At 40.8% G+C, this 17,639-nt stretch overlaps 1 protein-coding gene across 1 annotated transcript in view; it reads right to left on the reverse strand.

Annotated features, from left to right (window-relative positions):
* REPS2 (RALBP1 associated Eps domain containing 2) overlaps nt 1-17,639 on the reverse strand; it is a 95,347-nt gene that overhangs the window by 7,798 nt on the left and 69,910 nt on the right. The window contains exons 15-16 of the mRNA XM_039714400.1: nt 12,873-12,937; nt 1,774-1,857 (exon numbers count right to left, since the gene is read on the reverse strand). Coding sequence (XP_039570334.1) covers nt 1,774-1,857; nt 12,873-12,937 — 149 coding nt within the window. The remainder of the gene's footprint in view (nt 1-1,773; nt 1,858-12,872; nt 12,938-17,639) is intronic.

Genomic DNA, 17,639 nt, shown 5'->3' on the forward strand with positions numbered 1-17,639 from the left:
TATAGCTATTACTGCCTCATTTCATGAATGAGAAAGCTAGGACTCAAAAAGTTGAATTGACTTGAGACAGGTTTTAGCAGCATCAAAGACAAAACCAACGACCAAATTTCACACATTTTACTGTGCTAGATTACCTTCACTACTGTGTTTTCACCAAACATTAATAAAATAAGAAAAAAATGGGGAAACATTTAATGACAAAGCAATTACAAGGAAAAAAAAAACAATACTGTATTAAGCAGCCTGACTCACAAGAAGAGACTTCTAGGAGTGATACAAAATGTAACCAATATAAGACCATCAATCATTCATATTAGAAAGGTTGCCATTATAAAAAGAATTTGAATTATAAGGAAAAAGGTTTAAACATTAGAGTTTTGTAATTACTGAAAAAAATCTAAAAATATTTTCAGATGTTCTGATCAGGATGTCAGCATATTATCAGATGTTCTGATCAGGATGTCAGCTGCACAGATCTCTGGTAATGCCATGCTCTGAAATCCTCTGCACAGGCACAGCTCCCTGCAAACACCCCCCATACAGCAAGGGAGGAACCTGCATATGCCTTCCACAACTAGAATGCCCAACACACAATTCCAGTCTACCTCAAACTGCCCAAACCCCACGATATCCACAGGGTAATTCCCTCTCCCCTTTCAAACACAACAGTGTAAGCAATGGTTCGAGCAGATCCTTCAGAAGGGGCTCTTTGGCTGCTGCTTCTTTGGAAGGTGGCTCAGCAGTGCAACAACCTCCCACATCATACAGCCTGGGCTTCACTGCATTTTAGGGAGCCAGGTGGGATGAGGGTGAGCATGATGTAGGAGAATCACAAGGACTTCATTTCCCCAGCAGAGCTATAAAGCACAGCAAGGAGACAGCAGGGCCAGGCTGGAAGTAGCATATGATGAGCACAAGCAGAGCAAGGACACTGCCAGAAGGCACTGTCACATGTAGAAAATGATGACACTGGATGTTTGCCTGTGCCCCAAGTTACTAAGAAGTGTGATGGTGCTCCCAGGGCAAGGTACATCCAGCATCTGCCAAAAGTTCTTGGTTGGGCACTCTTGCAGGTGCTCTCTGGCTGCAGGAGGGGCCAGAATGGGGAGGATCTGTATTTGCCCCCTAATCCAAAGCTGTTCTGGCTGGGGTTGGTGGAAGGAGGTGGTCAGAGCAAGATCAGGAGAGGGAAAACACAGCCACTGCTAAGGCCACTCCATCCCTAAGCAAGGCTCTCTGAAGTGTGCTGTTTTTAATTTCAGTGCTTACTTTTTACAACTGATAGGTTCATAGAAAAACACCTTAGAAACTGCACATCTTGAGCAAATCTCTCCCAGTCTATGTACATTTAGTGGCAGATGCTGACCTCTAGTAAACAGGTATTTACATCTAAATCGAATCCTCGATAACTAAAACCAAGAAGTGCATCACAATTTGGAGGAACTACAGTGAGACAGGGCTGGAGTACTCAATCAAACTCTTTTTTGTTTTCCCTAAGGCTCCACAAGCCCCTATTGATTTGAAATAAATGGCAAGCTGTCCCTCTCAAAGCATGTGCATCAATGTGTACATAGTAGGAGGTTTCTTAATGATTTATGTGAGTTGATGTCACATAGGGATCACAGTTCTCCACCAGTGTCTTGACCTCCAGAGAAGGTAAACATGTAAAAACATAACCCTAACCCTCTGTTTAATTGCTTTTAAACTTAAAACAAACACATTTGTTGATGAAGGAAAATCACTCCACAACGGTATAATGTGTGCAGATCTCACCTTTTTTGCTGAACTGTTTTCTTCTGCCTGTGATGTGGGTCTGTTCATCTGAGGATGTAATTCAACCTCAGATGGTTGCTCTGTCTGCAACAACAAATCAGTCATTGCTACACCCAGAATATGACTAGCAGTCACATACAATAAAGTCAATGAAAGGAAATGTTACACACAAAAGAAAAGTTACTTTAACAATTCAACACTAGGGAAAACGGAGATCTAGGGTGACAGCTGAATGGATGGCATATGTCTTCTGCAGATTTTTAATGAAACCATATTCTTGCATTTTACTGTGCAGGGAAAATGGGAGAAAAGTGTTTTAGTGAAGCATTAGGAATCATGTCTCTGAATGTAAACAATCTAGTACCCAGAATTTCTTCTAGAATTACCATTATGGCCTAAATACTATGAGAAAAACTAAGAGAATTGAAAAAAGCTAGAAAGACCTTAGATATGCCCTGTCACCTTATTATCACCGGAAACCAATAAAAATTCATAGGAGTAAGCCTCTGTCTTTGAAGTTTGTGAGGCTGGAGTGACAAAGCCAGAATCATACCAAAAATTCCAGCAAAGTTACTGAAAACACAAGTCATAAAAAGGCAGACAAGTCTTCCCTCCTCCCTTCTCACATTTCAACCAGAAACCCAGCTGAAAACTCACCACCCAGATCTACACATCTGCAAAACAAAACACCTGATTCCCAACATATCTGACTAAGAAGCAAAATGAAGCAGAGGATTAATCACTTGCTTTGCCTCTCATGAAAAGTTTTTTGCACCTTTTGATTTCCTCCACCAGGACAGGGCAAAGCACTGGTGAGGGTGGCAGGATTTAGACCTGCCTGTCCCCAGGTGCACAGCAGCAAACATGATGTTGTACACATGGTGTGGCTGTTTTCTGTCCAGAACATATTGGCTGGCTCTCCAAGATGGGGAAGGCAGGCAGGAACAGGAGGTTGAGGCCACTTGGCAGTGACAGACAGCCCCTTCTCCTCTTTCCCAGCTTCTGCCAAGTGGGAGCCAGGCTGGCAATGGCCCCAGGCAGCAGGGGCAACCTGCCATCCTGCTCCCTCCTCAAATGAGGCTCATTTCTGCACAGGTGAAAGCCTGTGTTTAAAACCAAGCCTAAGGCAAACCTCAAACTTTTAAGGGGCCAGGATTTTAGCCATTATAACGATTTGTTGCACGCTAAAGAACCTAACTCACTGTTACCAAGAGGTTTCTGCACAGGCTCACCAAGCTCTGTAGCAGTCACAAGTTTCCAAGTGCTTAACTGTAAATTAAATAAAAACAACAGAAAGCACTGAATTTGGTATATTTAAAAAGGAGGAACTTTTCCACAGCATTTTTATTTCTTCCATAACGGACACAGTAAGAGCTGTACAAAAAGGTGCAGGGGCAATGTGGTTCTGTGGTACTGCTCTTTTCCAACCATACAGTATCAAATATGTGCAGAGAGGAGGAAGTTTTGAAATTAATTTTTTAAAAACACACGTAAAATTTGTCAGGAGAGAGAAAAGAGAGGGACTGATAAAGATTTCTCTTCCACCCTTTTTTAAGTCTGCTACATCTGTAGTGTTACCTGATGGTTAAAAAACCCCCAAAGAGCCCCTCACACTTTAATATTTCTGGTATTTGAATATGAATATGTTAATTTTTAAAAAATTTAATAACTACTGGATGCTAACATTTGAATTTTGAAAAGCTTTTTATATATTGAAGGGCTTCCTCTGTAAATGCAGATTTCTGGTCAAATAGAGTGAAATGGAAAAAAAGCAATTTTTTTGTGCATCTATAAAAATCGAAGACCTTTAAAAGTCCATTGAATGCAACAGAATATTTCTTTATCACCAAGTTGAATAGCCCATAACCTCCCTGATTTTTACAATAGCTTTTTATATATTTGAAAGAAATGAAGGCTCTAAGCACTGCTAACAGTATGATCTGGGGACGACAAAGCTCAAATAATGAACAGAACCACACCGGAAGTTTGGGCCACATCAATTTGACAGCCCATTCGTTCATTTAGGGACAGCAAGAGTAAATCCAGCCCTTCAGAGGGATATGTAATACACATCCTATAAAGTCCTCATGGTGTAGCTTTGCTGCACAACACAGAACAGTGCCAGGGTACAGGAAAGAGAGGTTTTAATGACCCTTTGGTGACAGGGAGCACTAGATACCTGCCTTAACCTGGCCAGGCAGCTTCTAGTGCTCACAGTCTTGTGGGAGTCTAAACTAAACCTTGCATCAAAAGCAAGAATATCTTATTCCACAGAATGGAGAGGAAAAAAAAAAACCTGACCAACTCTATGTTATTTATGTATAGATTAAAAAAATGCAGCTTTTGAAGAACCAGTTTGTTCCAACAGTATAGAAGTAACTGAACAGATTGGTATTCTACGAATTGGTTTCAAATAATCAGAAAAACTGAAATCATGGTCAGATAAGGGGCCTAGAGAGGAAAGAAAATTTAATTAAAAAACAGAACACAAACTTTTGCAGAAACATCCTCTTTTTTTTCCTTTTTTTTTTTTAATAGTCTCATTGCAGGAGACTACTGTTTTAAACCAAAGGGAACTGGAAAGGAAAAGAAAGGGTAAACCCTGTGTTCTAGTGAAAGCAAATATAAATCACAGTGAAAATGTCAAAAAATGGTAAGATTTCAAAATCTGTGAGAGCAAGATATTTTGTGTGAGCTGGGTGCTGTGATGTGTCTGTCAGGGCCAGCCTGCAGCCCATGCTCAGGGCTGTGGTACCCACTGGCTGTGGTTGTATCACTGGGCTGGCCACATCTCCCTGCTTCAGGACATGTGGATGGCAAAGTTCAGCAGCCAGAAGTGCAGGGGCAGGTAAAAATAAAGAAATAGCTACATCCGACTGAAAAAGAAACCCCAAAAAAACCCCCCAAAATCCCGTAGCTCTGGTGATGCAGCTCCTGCATAATGAATAAAACCAAGTGACTGCCGTGTCCCTAAACTGCCACCTAGTGGGCCGTGGGACAGGCCACTTCTGAGTGCTTGGCACACACACCACGCATCCCTGCAAAGAAGGGATGGGGCAGCCGACCCAACAAAGTCCTCTCTGAAAGGCTCTGTGAATACATCTGCAAGCTGATGTGTCCCCACGTTATCCCCACACAGATTTTAAAGGAAAAATAACTCCTGCTTTTTCTTTTGGTAAGGCATTGTTCATAGATTTCCTTCACTGATTTGGATGTGGGATATTTGTAGCCTGCTGGTATTGGGCAGAGAGATCCTGACTCAGCAGTACTCTGGTCCTCTAGTGGAGTACAAGAAAAAGGAGTGGAGTACGAGCTTCAGGAGCAGCTGAGGTGAATTTCCTTTAGTTCTTCATCATTTTAATACCATGCTTTGCATAGTCTGCCCACAACTCATTCAGAAACATGGCAATAAATTACATCCCTCTAATCACAGAAACGTCTTAAATTTTCACACATCTTGGCACAATTTTTTGGGGGTTTAAATTCTTCACCGTTGGTTTATTAATTATAAATTATAAATTAATTATAAATTTTATAATTATAAATTATAAAGACCATTAAAAAATATGGTCTTCCAAGGAAAACTCCATTTATGGTAGTGTAGAAGTGCTTTGATGGAGGTGTCTCACATCCTGAGAATGGAGTAAACTACTGACACTGGGAATGCTGCTGTGCTGGCTGGTATGGCTGGGAACACATACAGGGTTACAGGAGATGGGCAAAGTATATCTGGTCATCTTCACTGCCTAGAGTGCACTACAGAGTCAGCAGACCAGGCCTACGGGCATCTTGATTTGGGGAAGCAGGGTAACACACCACAGAAAAGGGCAAGAGAGTGTTCTATTCCAAATCTCCTGAAGAGATTCTCTTTGAAGAGACCAGTTCAGTTACATTAGCAGACAGTATCTCCTGTTTCCTTATCACAGTCTTGCCTTTTCTAGGAATAGCCATACCTTTCTCATTCTTCCAGGCAGAAGGTAAAACTGGCCAACAAAGTTACTGTGCAGTGGCCACAGATGGAGCCCAACCTGCAGTCTATGGCCAACACTGAGCTTTAGAACAAATAATTCCTCATCGTTCAGAAGAGTATTAAGAGTTGCAAATGCTCATTATTTCATGGCATGATCCCTGACCAGCCATTGATAATCTCCTCACTGTTCCATGTGACAATACTTAACCATACCTTTCTACAAGAATATGTAACACTCACTCAAGCACTGAGTGCTTCAATAGCCTCAGATGAAAGATTTTCATTACTGTAAGAGAACACAGCATCTTAACAACTGGTTCTTCACGTACATTTCCAGTTCTTTTGTTTTGCAATGCTGGATTATATGTAGTTTACACACCCACGTTTCAAGACAATCTGTAACTGATCTTCCAGAACAGAATATCTACACCAAGCTTTCGTAATTTCTGTCACCTGATAGCCTTTTTCCAAGAGGTCAAGTATATATACTCAATCATTGCCACAATTCAATTTCGCCCACACTTATGCTCCAGGCTAACTTTACACACAGAAACAGACCCATTGTACTCCCTGGTACTACTCACAGAAATGAAATTCTCTTTGTGCATTCACTGGAGTAGCCCATAATCATTACCTATAGTGCTACTGCTTACCTTTGCAAAAAAAAGTATTGAGAACAGCTTATCTGTAAGGAAAAGCAGGCTACTAAATATGCTTAACACTCTGCATGTGCCCATTGCAATCTTCTATCATCTCTGCGTAAGTTCATTTAAGAGGTACTCTGCTCCATTTTAAACACTCGTATTTTTGTGCTTAAAGCAAATTTCTGGAAAGTTGAGACATCTCAATTCCAGCTTCTGTGAGTCTCCTGCATCCCACACTGAATCATCAATTCTTTTTATTGCTTATTACAAAAACCAAAAATGGTAAAACAGAAAAAAAAAAAACCCCACAGGGATGCAAACGCAACAAGCTGCCAGGGTCTTAGCGTGCTGCCTGCTTTCTCAGCACTGTGCAGCCCTGAAGTTTTGATAAGCTTTTTCTTTCCCTGAGCTATCTGAGAGCTGGTGATAAGGTTGAGGAGAAAGGCAGTAAATACAAACAAATTGCTGCAATGTTCAGCTCATTCACAAGGAAAGAATAGGACCCAGATGGAAGCATTAACAATCTGTTTTAATACTACAACTTCCACAAAACCAGATTAACGTAAGCTAGAAAGGCATATGTGCATTCCACTAGAGATACAGGCATTGGGTTCTTAGCTTCTTTCTTTGTTGTTATGATAAATGTGAAGCCAAATTAAAAAATTGTTACAACACATTTTAATTAAGATACTCGCCTTCTTCCACTCTTCCAGAAACCTCTTTAGAAAGGATTTAATAGCATCCATCAACTACTCCTCAAATTCAATTTTAACTGTGCTACTTTCCACCACTTCTTAAATCACAATTTATTTTGTCTGGCTGTCTTAGATTTAATATATAATTTTCATGAGAGGAAGATAATCCATTTGTATTATATTAAAGTGGCAGATGGCAAAATCTTTCATGTTGTAGAAGACTTTCAGTTTCATTACTGTCACATGCTCCTTCAGTACCTATCGCATGGCTTATACAACATATGTTATTCTGCAGCCAAAACCATGGAGATAAAAAAACCCCCAACCTTTCCTTCCACAGTGGTCGTAAATGCAAGCTAAAAAAGTATTCCTTTCATTAAATATAAAGTAGTTATTTGGGAAAGTATAAAATTGTACAAAATCACGTATAAAATTGCATGGTGCCAGAAGAAAAATATTTACTTTTTTGTGGGGGCAATTTTTATTTACATAACAGAAAAGTTCATTCCTGTAAAATTCAAAGTGTCCTGCCAGCACTTGAAATTCTTCATGTAATTTCACAGAATAAAGGAATGCCTGAGTATTTTCTTCAAACAACCTTTGTTGTAAGCAAGTCCAATCTCATCCTCCATGTATCTCTGCTACAGCCAATGACACTGGTGTGGGGGGGACACCTGGGCCACCTCCCAGCACGGAGCCTGCACGTGGCCATCCTGCTCTGGAGGCCCAGAGGTCTCAGCAGGATGGATGGGAGTCCTTCCCCACCTCTTGGCACGTGTAACTGATGGTAAAAATCCAGCCTGAGCCACATTCGTGGCTCTCCACGGATTCAGCAGGACGTGGAGGCATGTCAGTAGAGACAACTTCTTGAAATGGGTCCAGTTTTCACTTGCAATTCTGGATGATGAATGGCCAAAAAGCTTCAAGGAGCTATGAAGTATCAAGTAACATTTGGAGAGCAGAACATTTCATACGTTAAAAAGAGTAGTATCTTTGCTTTCCAGCACCACCAGGGGCTGTGACTGGGCAGGGTGACCCACCCACCACCCCTAACAGTGCTTCATTTCCAGGATTTCACCAAATCAATAACAGCAATGATGGCCGCTAAACTGACATCTGAATTCTGAGCTCATGAAACACAGTGAGATTTTAATTTTTAGATCTGCGCTGTATTCAGGGTACTTAAATTTCATAATATTAACAGCTGCCTACCTACTCTACTTCACTTGAATGCTTTGCCTGCCAAAACTGCCAGCATGGAATCAGTGGGAAAAACACATACCAAGGTCTCCAGAAATAAAAGTGCAGCACAAACCACTGTGAATTTACAAAACCAACAGGCTTAAAATTGTGACTCTGGGAAAAGAGACCAGGAAGATCAGTTTTTTCAGCCAAGATACACAGAGTTTTCTTCTAGTCCCACTGTTTTCAAATTCCCTTATACAGCACAAGCAGGATTGAAGATACACCTTCATTGTTGGACAGGAAGGTACTGAAATACAGTAATTTATATAAAGGAACATTGATCTAATTGGGCAACATTGCAGATAGTTAGCTGATCTTGGCTAAAATCCTAAAGTCATGTTTGCTTTTCGGTGTTCATCCATAATTCCTATTAACATAAATATGTTACTAAATCTCCCAGAGAAAGCAGCTGTGGTAAATGACTTCTGTAGGCTTAAAAGCCAACAGTAATAAAATATTATTTTGTTTTCCACTAAAAAAATAATGACAGGGGCTTATATGAAATGTGCATACATGTTTGGCTCCAGAGGAATGTTATTAATGAGCACCCAAAGTTTTTTTTCTGTCTGAAATCTGTGTCAATGCAAATCAGCTGCATAGCCATTGCCTTCCTCCTGTGATTCCTGCACCTCCATGTTGCACAAATTTTCTCTGCACAGACCTGGATCTGCACAACAGTTGTGGGGCCACCTTTATGCCCTTTCTCCTCGATGACTTAAGTTTACTATCAAGTTAGGAACACAGGATGAGGAAAACTTACCCAAGCTGCTGAACCCCATTCTCTACAAGACCAGAAAAAAACCATCAGTAGTTATCTCCAAAAGCTACAGGTTATCTGTTCTATATACTACAGCATGGCATGGGAAATAAGCAGAGGTAAGGCAGTGCCAGTATCCTAAGTCTACAACAGCTTGTAGTATATTAAATATTTATTGCAAATGAAGTTGGGAAACTGATATGGATAAAATTATCCTTAAATCCAAGAAGCTACTGCAGACTTGCTAAATGTGAAATGTCCTACTAGAGATCACAGAAGGTGTCAGTGAAGTTACACACAGCCTTAAGCACAAAAGGAAAACACTTCAAAATAACATATCCAAAAAAAAACCCCCTCTCATCTATGTATATGTGCTTTTCCAGACATTATCTTTCCAAAAACTCTTTACAAAATTGAGGCAAAACTTGAATGACTTAATAGGAAAGCAATATGAATTTATTAATCTAAAAGAGTTCATCCTGCAATTCACAAGGTCTTACTGTAAACATCAATTCAAAATGGCTTGGGGTACAGAAGAGGTATGGGCTGGAATTTGGGTTAAAATATTGTGAACTGAAGATAATGAGGTATCCACACTATTTAAACTGGCCTTTTGTCCATCTTTACTTATTCAGGTTATGTACAGTCACCATAGGGACCTCAGATAAAAGCATCACTGCATCAGAGAAGTGTCTGGTGAAAGATCTGAGGAAACCTTAAGTACAGCATATGGACTGATACAAAGTCAGTAAAATGCTGATTTTGGCAATGGAGACACATCCTGAGAAGGAACTACCATAGCCTTTTAGAGGTCAACAGGAAAAAAGAAATACAGAGTTAAATCCACCAGCTCAAAAAGCTGTCATAGAAGTAAAAAGAGATGCAGCCACCACCTGTAAAGGTGTCTGCCCAGCAGAGGTGTGGAACAGCATGGGCTGGCAGCAGCAAGCTGAGCAGAGCAGCCAGCCCTGCTGCTATTTGCCATAAACTGGCCAGGTCCTCATAGCATCCCAAGACTCAAGCCTGCCACAATAATCCTGTGCATCCCGAGCTGTGAAGGCCACAACAGCATCAACTGCATCACCTTGTGCTCTGCTCACCCAGTGGTACAGTGCTGCCCTCGTAATTCAGCTGCCTGGACTATGGAAGCAGAGCTGGATGTGGACATAATGTAGGAAGTTTGTGATATGAGTAGAGATGTTTGGCACACTCTGAATAACCAGAGATTCAGTAACTCACCAAGGTTGATTATCTTGGAGGTTCTGATGGGAAAAACAATATTTTCCTAAAGGCTGAAATAAATTCTACTAAAAAGCACTGCAACATAGGAGCAAAGTCAAGGTGCCATTTTTATATTCTGCTTTTTATATTCTGGACTTGTGATCCACTGAAATGTAACACCTATCCCTGGGTACCTCTCTTTCGTGCACTTTGGTCTTTACATCCCATGAGCCCTTTAATCTCACTCTGAAGAGCCAGCTGGTTCAATCTGCTTTTCAGTCATCCACAGAAAACCATAGACCTCAGAAACAAATTATTTCCCTCTCCTCCTCCATCAACTGATTTTCAAAGCTGAGCCAAAATAATCATATCATGAGCATACTTTAAGGTGCACAGCCACCTGAAATATGCAGGGTTTGCTTCACTTCCAAGCTACATTTGTCATTAACAGTGCTTAACTGCAGGCGTACAGCAAAATGACACTAAAGTATGATTTACAATAACATTGTTGAAAAATAAGTTAAAACAGAAATTTAAGGAGAGTTCAGTAAATCTTGAAATAAGAAAAAGCTGAATATGCAATTTCAGCCTCATGGTTTTTCTTCAGGTCTTGGTCCTGTCTCAGCTTTGAAAACAGATCCCTTGCTCCAACTTCTCTGTGCTCTTTCATTCAAGGGCCCCATTAGACTATGGTAATCCATATGCTCACTATTGCTTACATGCTATTTGCAAAGGTCAGCTCAGCTGAATTATAACCCCATCACACATACTTCCCTACCCTCTGTTATCTTTATCACAGAAAGGCATGCTTGGGGAAAAAATAAACAATGGGATGAGCATGAAGTGTATTATGTTTTCAATAACTGGTTTTAGATACAATTTTGAGAGACATGAGTACAATAGTATTTCAATGTTTGATTCAGTATCTTTAAATATCATCAGAAATAAATTAAGTAAATGTAAGTGATACATGTTAGCAAAGCATCAGCTGCATATTCATTACTGAGCAGACAAACCACTCTTTTTTTTTTCCTTTTAGAAACCAGACCTTTGTAATAGAGAGGACTGGATCAAAAATTCCACATGAGAATCTTCTTGTGTTTATCATTTTAGGAGGGTCCTGTATTCTGCATGTCCCAATAAGGGTAAGCACATGGTTCAGTATTTGATTAGGAAGCTGCTGGACATGCATAAACAAAGGAAGTTGTCACTCCCCTGCTAAGGAAACACAACCTGATCACAGGACAAGAAAATGGACAATTAACAGAACCTTGCTTGAAACCAATAGTTTTGTTCTCTGAGAACAGGATTAGGTGTCATTAGTGCTTTTCCCAATGGCAGCAAGGGGGCTTGCACTGCACTGCGGGAAGCTGCAGCAGTGGCAGGAGGGCTGGCAGAGGTTGCAGCAACTGCTGCAGGCACACGACTGGGAGGTAGGGAGCTGTGCTGTGGGATCTGGGATTGGGAGGTAGGGAGCTGTGCTGTGGGATCTGGGGAAGCCAGAGGGAAAGACTGCTGTCTGGGGAGTGTCAGACAAAGCAGGAATGTGATGGGAGCACCAAGAGGTGTGTGCTGGTAGCAGCATAACTAATGCCATCCTGACTGGGGAAACATGCAAGCTCAAACCAGAGTGTTCTACAGTCCTCAAGGCAGAAACTGCACTCAGTGCTAGCAAGGGATGGGGAGAAGGAGAGCTGCTGATGGAGCTGTGTGTGGCATTTCTGTCATAAGCACTGTGCAGTAAGAGGTGCTCAACAGCACACTCTTAAGGGTAGATCCACAGCTCAAGTGATGACCATTCCAGCCTAAGGAAGGTATCTCACCAGCTTTTTGTATGTAAGGGCTGTCAGCTCCCCTGTGGATTTGTTTCCTATCATATACTTCATCTAAAGGAGTAATACATGAAGCATCTTGTGTCTAAGATATAACACAGCCAACAAAACAGAAAAATATTGTGATCCTCCAGAATTTCCTGAAAGGCAAAGAACTACCATGCATGATTTTGTCAATTTGTGTGGTGCTGTAGTTGTGGCATGCTCTAAAAAACAAAACCCAAAAATTCACCCAAAATACAAAATAAAAGCACACCACTAATGGTTTGAAACTTAACAACATAACTGACATGGTATTCGCTTCCTTTCAGCATTAGTTTTTAAGCCCATGGGTGCAACACACACTTCCATGCCATGGTTCCCTTAGCAGAGGCCCTCAGTGTTTTTGAAGCTCAAGAAGCAAAGAGCAACAGCAGGTATCAAGCCCATGCCTTCAGGCATGAAACTCATTTTAGTATACTAACTTTGCTAGCCTTTCATTTACAGTTAGGTAAATAAAAGTTAGTGGGTGCATGTCAGCTCCACTGCAAAGAGGTTTAATTAGTCTGTAATTTGACACTGCAACACACTGGCCAGACAGACACAGGAAGGAGGACATGGAACTGCAAACTGCAGATTTTCACTAAGTTGGAAGCAAGAATAACTGCTATGTCCAAGCCAACTGGTGCTAACCACTGCAATGGTAACATAAATAAACAAGTAACACACAGCAAAGAACTAAAGCTTTGTCCATACCTGAGATACAGAAGGTCGAGGGGGCAGTGCAGGTGGTGGTGGGGGCAGCCAGCCAGACCTCACAGCTGAACAGTGGGAAAAGAAGAAGATGATGATGATAAAAAACCCCATCCAAACCAAACCACTGTAATTTAATTCCAAATAAACCCAGAATTAATTCCCAGGATAAGTGGAAATTCCTCCTAGTGAAGAGGCAGTATTCAAGATTTAATAACAAAACCCAAACTTGATCTTTATTGAGCAAAAGCTTGTTTGAAATAACCTCACGAGTAGTGAATGAGCAGTGATTTAATTGCTGTAAACCCCCGAATGTTATGATAAAAAGCAGAGAAAGAAGCCAGTCAGCCACAAAACCTGTAGGTAAAGCAATCCAATTCCAGTTAAAGAAACCCAGAAACCGGGTCCACTTGTTCTTTGGACTTTGCTCTTTGTCATTAAAAATATTGCCCTTCTTAAAACTGACACTTTAGCACCCAATGTAGACACTAGCATTCACTCTGGATAAAACACACTCCCTGACAGAGTACAGCCTTAAAAAGAAAACATCTGCCATGGAATGAATAGCACAGAAGCCTAAATGAACCAAAAAGAAATCCATCTCTTTGGTTTTATGTTTTGTATTTGCATGCTATTACTCCGGAGAGGTATTTCAGGGGGAGGACGAAGACAAATCCTAACAGTTTGATCATGCCCCTGTACGACAACACAACCTGTCAGCGTTGAGCTTGAGCCAGCAAAAGGGAGGGTCATCATCATGTAGGTGCACCACTGTGATTTTTAGTTTCTTTAAAATACCTAAAACCCATTTGTGACGAAACTACAGGATAGATGACAGCTTCCAAAGGCAACTGTAAGGGGGCAGAGAGGAGAACGAGGCTGGCACAGAGACATCAACAGGGACTAACCGGGTTACGCTCCCCAAGCTCCTGTTGCACTGAATGCTCAGCACTTGCTCTGGCAAATACACCAGACACTCCATCTTGCACTGGTGTATTTTTGTGTAACAAAAAACCTCCTACAGTATTCAACTTAGAAATGCTCTTTACCACAATAATGCTAAGCAATTACATTTATGCACTTTCTATTTCCATGCATATTTTAAATAGACCACAAAGACCATTAAGAGCCGTCTTGTAGCTTAGCCATTTATATATTTTATACAACAAATCTAAAAATGTCTACATGGCTGAAAAGAAGAAGAAAAAAAGATACAAACAATTACAGGTAATTGTGACATGAGAGTAAAACTGTGTGTGAAAACATTGAGAACAGTTATATTGACTATTTACAGCTCCAAAGAGACTTATAATACACTGGTGGGATTTTTCCATTTTCTGCTTCATCATCTCTTGTATCGTATAAAATGAAGCCTAATGTGGCACACAATACCAAAGAGAGAGTTCAAACAACTAAAACAGAACTGAAGTTATGCCAGGGAGCCACCTACAACTGTAAGAGAGATTTGAAAAAATTGTCATCAGGATCCTTTCTCTTGCACTTAATTAGTTCTAAGACCATTGCAATAACAGCATGATATGGTAACTACATTCTCCATCTCTCCCATGCAACTGATCTTTAGAAAGGGAGAAACCTTCCTTTCTTTAATCTGAACTTCAGGTTATTACTTCATTTATCTGGGCACTGGCAGTGGCTTTGGCATTTACAGCTTGTGACAATATTTGAAAATAACACCTAGCTCAGACACCACATGCTGGAAAAGCATTTCCTGAAGTCATTGGACATACTGTGAAACTCCATGTGTCTTTTGGGATTTGACCCACAAAATTCCAAAGGGAAAAGTAATTGTTCCATAAAATAGTCCAATGAAAAAAAAAAACCAAAACAACACATCACCACACAAAAAAGCCAGCACTCAAAACCTCCTTCTTCAGCTTTCAAAATGCAACATATATGAATCTAGCATTAAAGAAGTTAGATGCTTACAACATGTGCATCTGACCCAGTTTCCTCTTTTTAATCCTAAAAATTCTAGTTTAAGCTACTCATGAAATATTCATAGAATTCCTGCTGTTGCAGAAGATCTTTGGCCTGTTGTTAGAGGGAAATCATGCTTATGCGAGCACAATTACCAGCAAAAGTTAGCTGACTTTGGAGGACTCGTAACAACTTACGAAAAAACCCTCAGGCTTCAGCCTGCTCTGGTGTTACTACCCTGAAGGAGGGCAGTAAGAACAGACACTCGTGGGTTTTCATGTGCTTTGGCAGGGGACTTGTACTATCCAGATATTCCAGAACAGCCTGGAATAGGGCTCTTCTCTCCTTCCTGGGACAGTGCCCTGCAGAGATCAGCTCTTGCTGTCAGAGGTGGCAGCACCACTTATCTCAGAGCAAACACAAATACAGGGGAAGATGTGTTTCCAAAATAAAAGCAAGTACCCTGGGGCCGAGCAGCAGACAGACAAACAGACAAAAGTGCTTCCAGGTGCACACCTCAGAGCTTGGAGAAGCTGATGTCCCTGATCTTTGAACACAAGTCTTCACCTTTTGCAGAAGCCCAGGGGACTGGATGGGTCTTTTACAGCTCGATATTGAGCAGCTTGCTGGCATGCAAACCAGGCTGAGCCACAGAATCATGGAACAGTCAGAGATCAGCTCAATCCAACACCCCTGTCATGAGCAGAGACGTTTTCCCCTAGACCAGACTGCTCAAAGCCCCACCATATAAAGCAAACCCTACAGAGAGCAGCACTGTGGAAAGCCCATGCAGGTACCAGTAAAATTTAAGTATCCATATCATATGTATTCTTGACAGCATATTCGTGCTCTAGTCACTCCCACAAAGATAGTGTTTTCAGTTCAAAAATCATGGCTCTTTACTCAGCATGTTTACATTTTAAGACAGATTAGCTGCATGGAAATTTTCCAAGACCACTTTTCTGCCTTATTTTGGCAACCACAAAGGTCTGACAGTACTAACATGACATCACAGCGGATTAAAAAAACAGGTTTTCCAATCTGAAGGTAGATTAGTATTTTAAAACAAACAGCAGGCTGCAATTGTATACTCTGAGAACTGGTAATGCCATCTTATCTGACCACTCTGCCTCCAGCCTCCCTAGCAGACAACAACACTCAGCACTTAATCATTCTTTGTGGCAGTGAAAAATGACAATCCTAGCAACCACTCAGATAGCTCCTTTATTGATTTGATGTAGGAAGAGAAGATGAAGGAAAAATAGAAGTCGTAACAGCCCACACAAACCTCTAGAAGCAGGTCTTTAGGTTACCAAATATAGCAGCAGTGGAGAATCCCAAAACTAGGATGAATGAGTCTGGGCCAATGGGATCCTTTAGGGCAATATAAGAGCAAGGTGCTGTACACTTCTCTTACCCAATTACAGTCACTTAAGCTCTTGGTTTTCAGTATTGAAGAAAAAACTACCATAATACACTGAGCTTCTGGACACCTGCTATTTTTGAAAATTATTATTGCAACAGCAGCATATAAAACTACATTTCCTGAAATATTTCCATGTCAGATATTTAGCATTAATTCCCTACATGTGGATGACATCTTGGTCGTAGATGTCTATCACCTTAGCTGGAATACCACCTCAGACAAGTTAAACTTTGGGTGGAAAAAATGTACACCCTCGTTCCCACCTGAATTGAACACATATGTAAGCAATCTCCTGAAGAAAGGGAAGGGTGCTTTTCTGGGGTCAAGGGCCATTTTGTACCTTGCAGACCAAACTGAACCTACCTAAGGAGACTGGCCTCATCTCAAGTCAAAAGAGAGTCTGGCTGATATATTTGGCATTTTTCAAGTGGATGCTACAGTACTGTGGGATCAAAGGAGAGGCTGGTTGCAGGGTAGATTTCCATCAGTTTATGCTGCTTCAGAGTCCTGAGCTCCCAGAGCAGGTTTAATGAAACACCAACCAATTAATTTTATCAGGAAGCAAAGGGAGTAAGATACTGCAATCAGCTCAAAAAGATAAGCTAACAGAATGAATTACTCTTCTACTACTATTCTATTTCAAACTACCTAAGGCTTTGGTTCCTCAGGAAAGCCAGCATTTTCAACCTTCCACTGTTCTGGAGAGGTTTTTGAGATACTTTTCCTGCTCCTGTTGCCAAAGGCAGAGCACAGAGAAGTTCTGTGTCTAAGCTGGTTTCTGTTTACCTCCTTCATACTCAACTTCTATTCTTGTTCAGTGAAATTAGTACTTGGTTATCCCCTAACACTGACACCATTCTTTGCACAAATTCATTTATTTACATTCCTGACAGCAGCATTAGTAAGTGATTGTGAAATAACCATTTCTCAAGAGATCTGATTTATTAATTCTCACTGCTATGTCTGAAAAAAAAAATAAACCAAAAAACCCAAACAAAAAAAAAAAAAACAACCTGTAAAGCTGTAGTCAGGAACAGAAATTTAATAAAGGATTGTAGTAAGGTGGTTGTGAAATACCACTGATCCAGGGATCTATTTCAATAATTATTGCTAATGTCTCCTCAGAAGGTAATAGCATTGCAAAAAAAACCCCCGTTTTAGATTCCTGACTTTAACTTTGTTACCAGGTTCGTAGAAATGCTGTGGAAAGCATTGCCAGTGGCAGAATGATCTCTCTTGTCACCGTTAGTTTTGGGAATCTGCTCAGGTGGCAGTTTCTTGCATTATAGCAAATGATGCACACATCTGATGTTAGAGACACACACTCTTGTTAAAGGTCTGTTTCATGTGCTAACCAACATGTGCTAACCTTAAGTGAGTGGAAAATTATCCACGTACTTTCCAAG

The sequence above is a fragment of the Passer montanus genome, unplaced genomic scaffold, assembly GCF_014805655.1.
Source record: "Passer montanus isolate IOZ18808 unplaced genomic scaffold, ASM1480565v1 scaffold3, whole genome shotgun sequence".
Classification (NCBI taxonomy): Eukaryota; Metazoa; Chordata; class Aves; order Passeriformes; family Passeridae; genus Passer; species Passer montanus.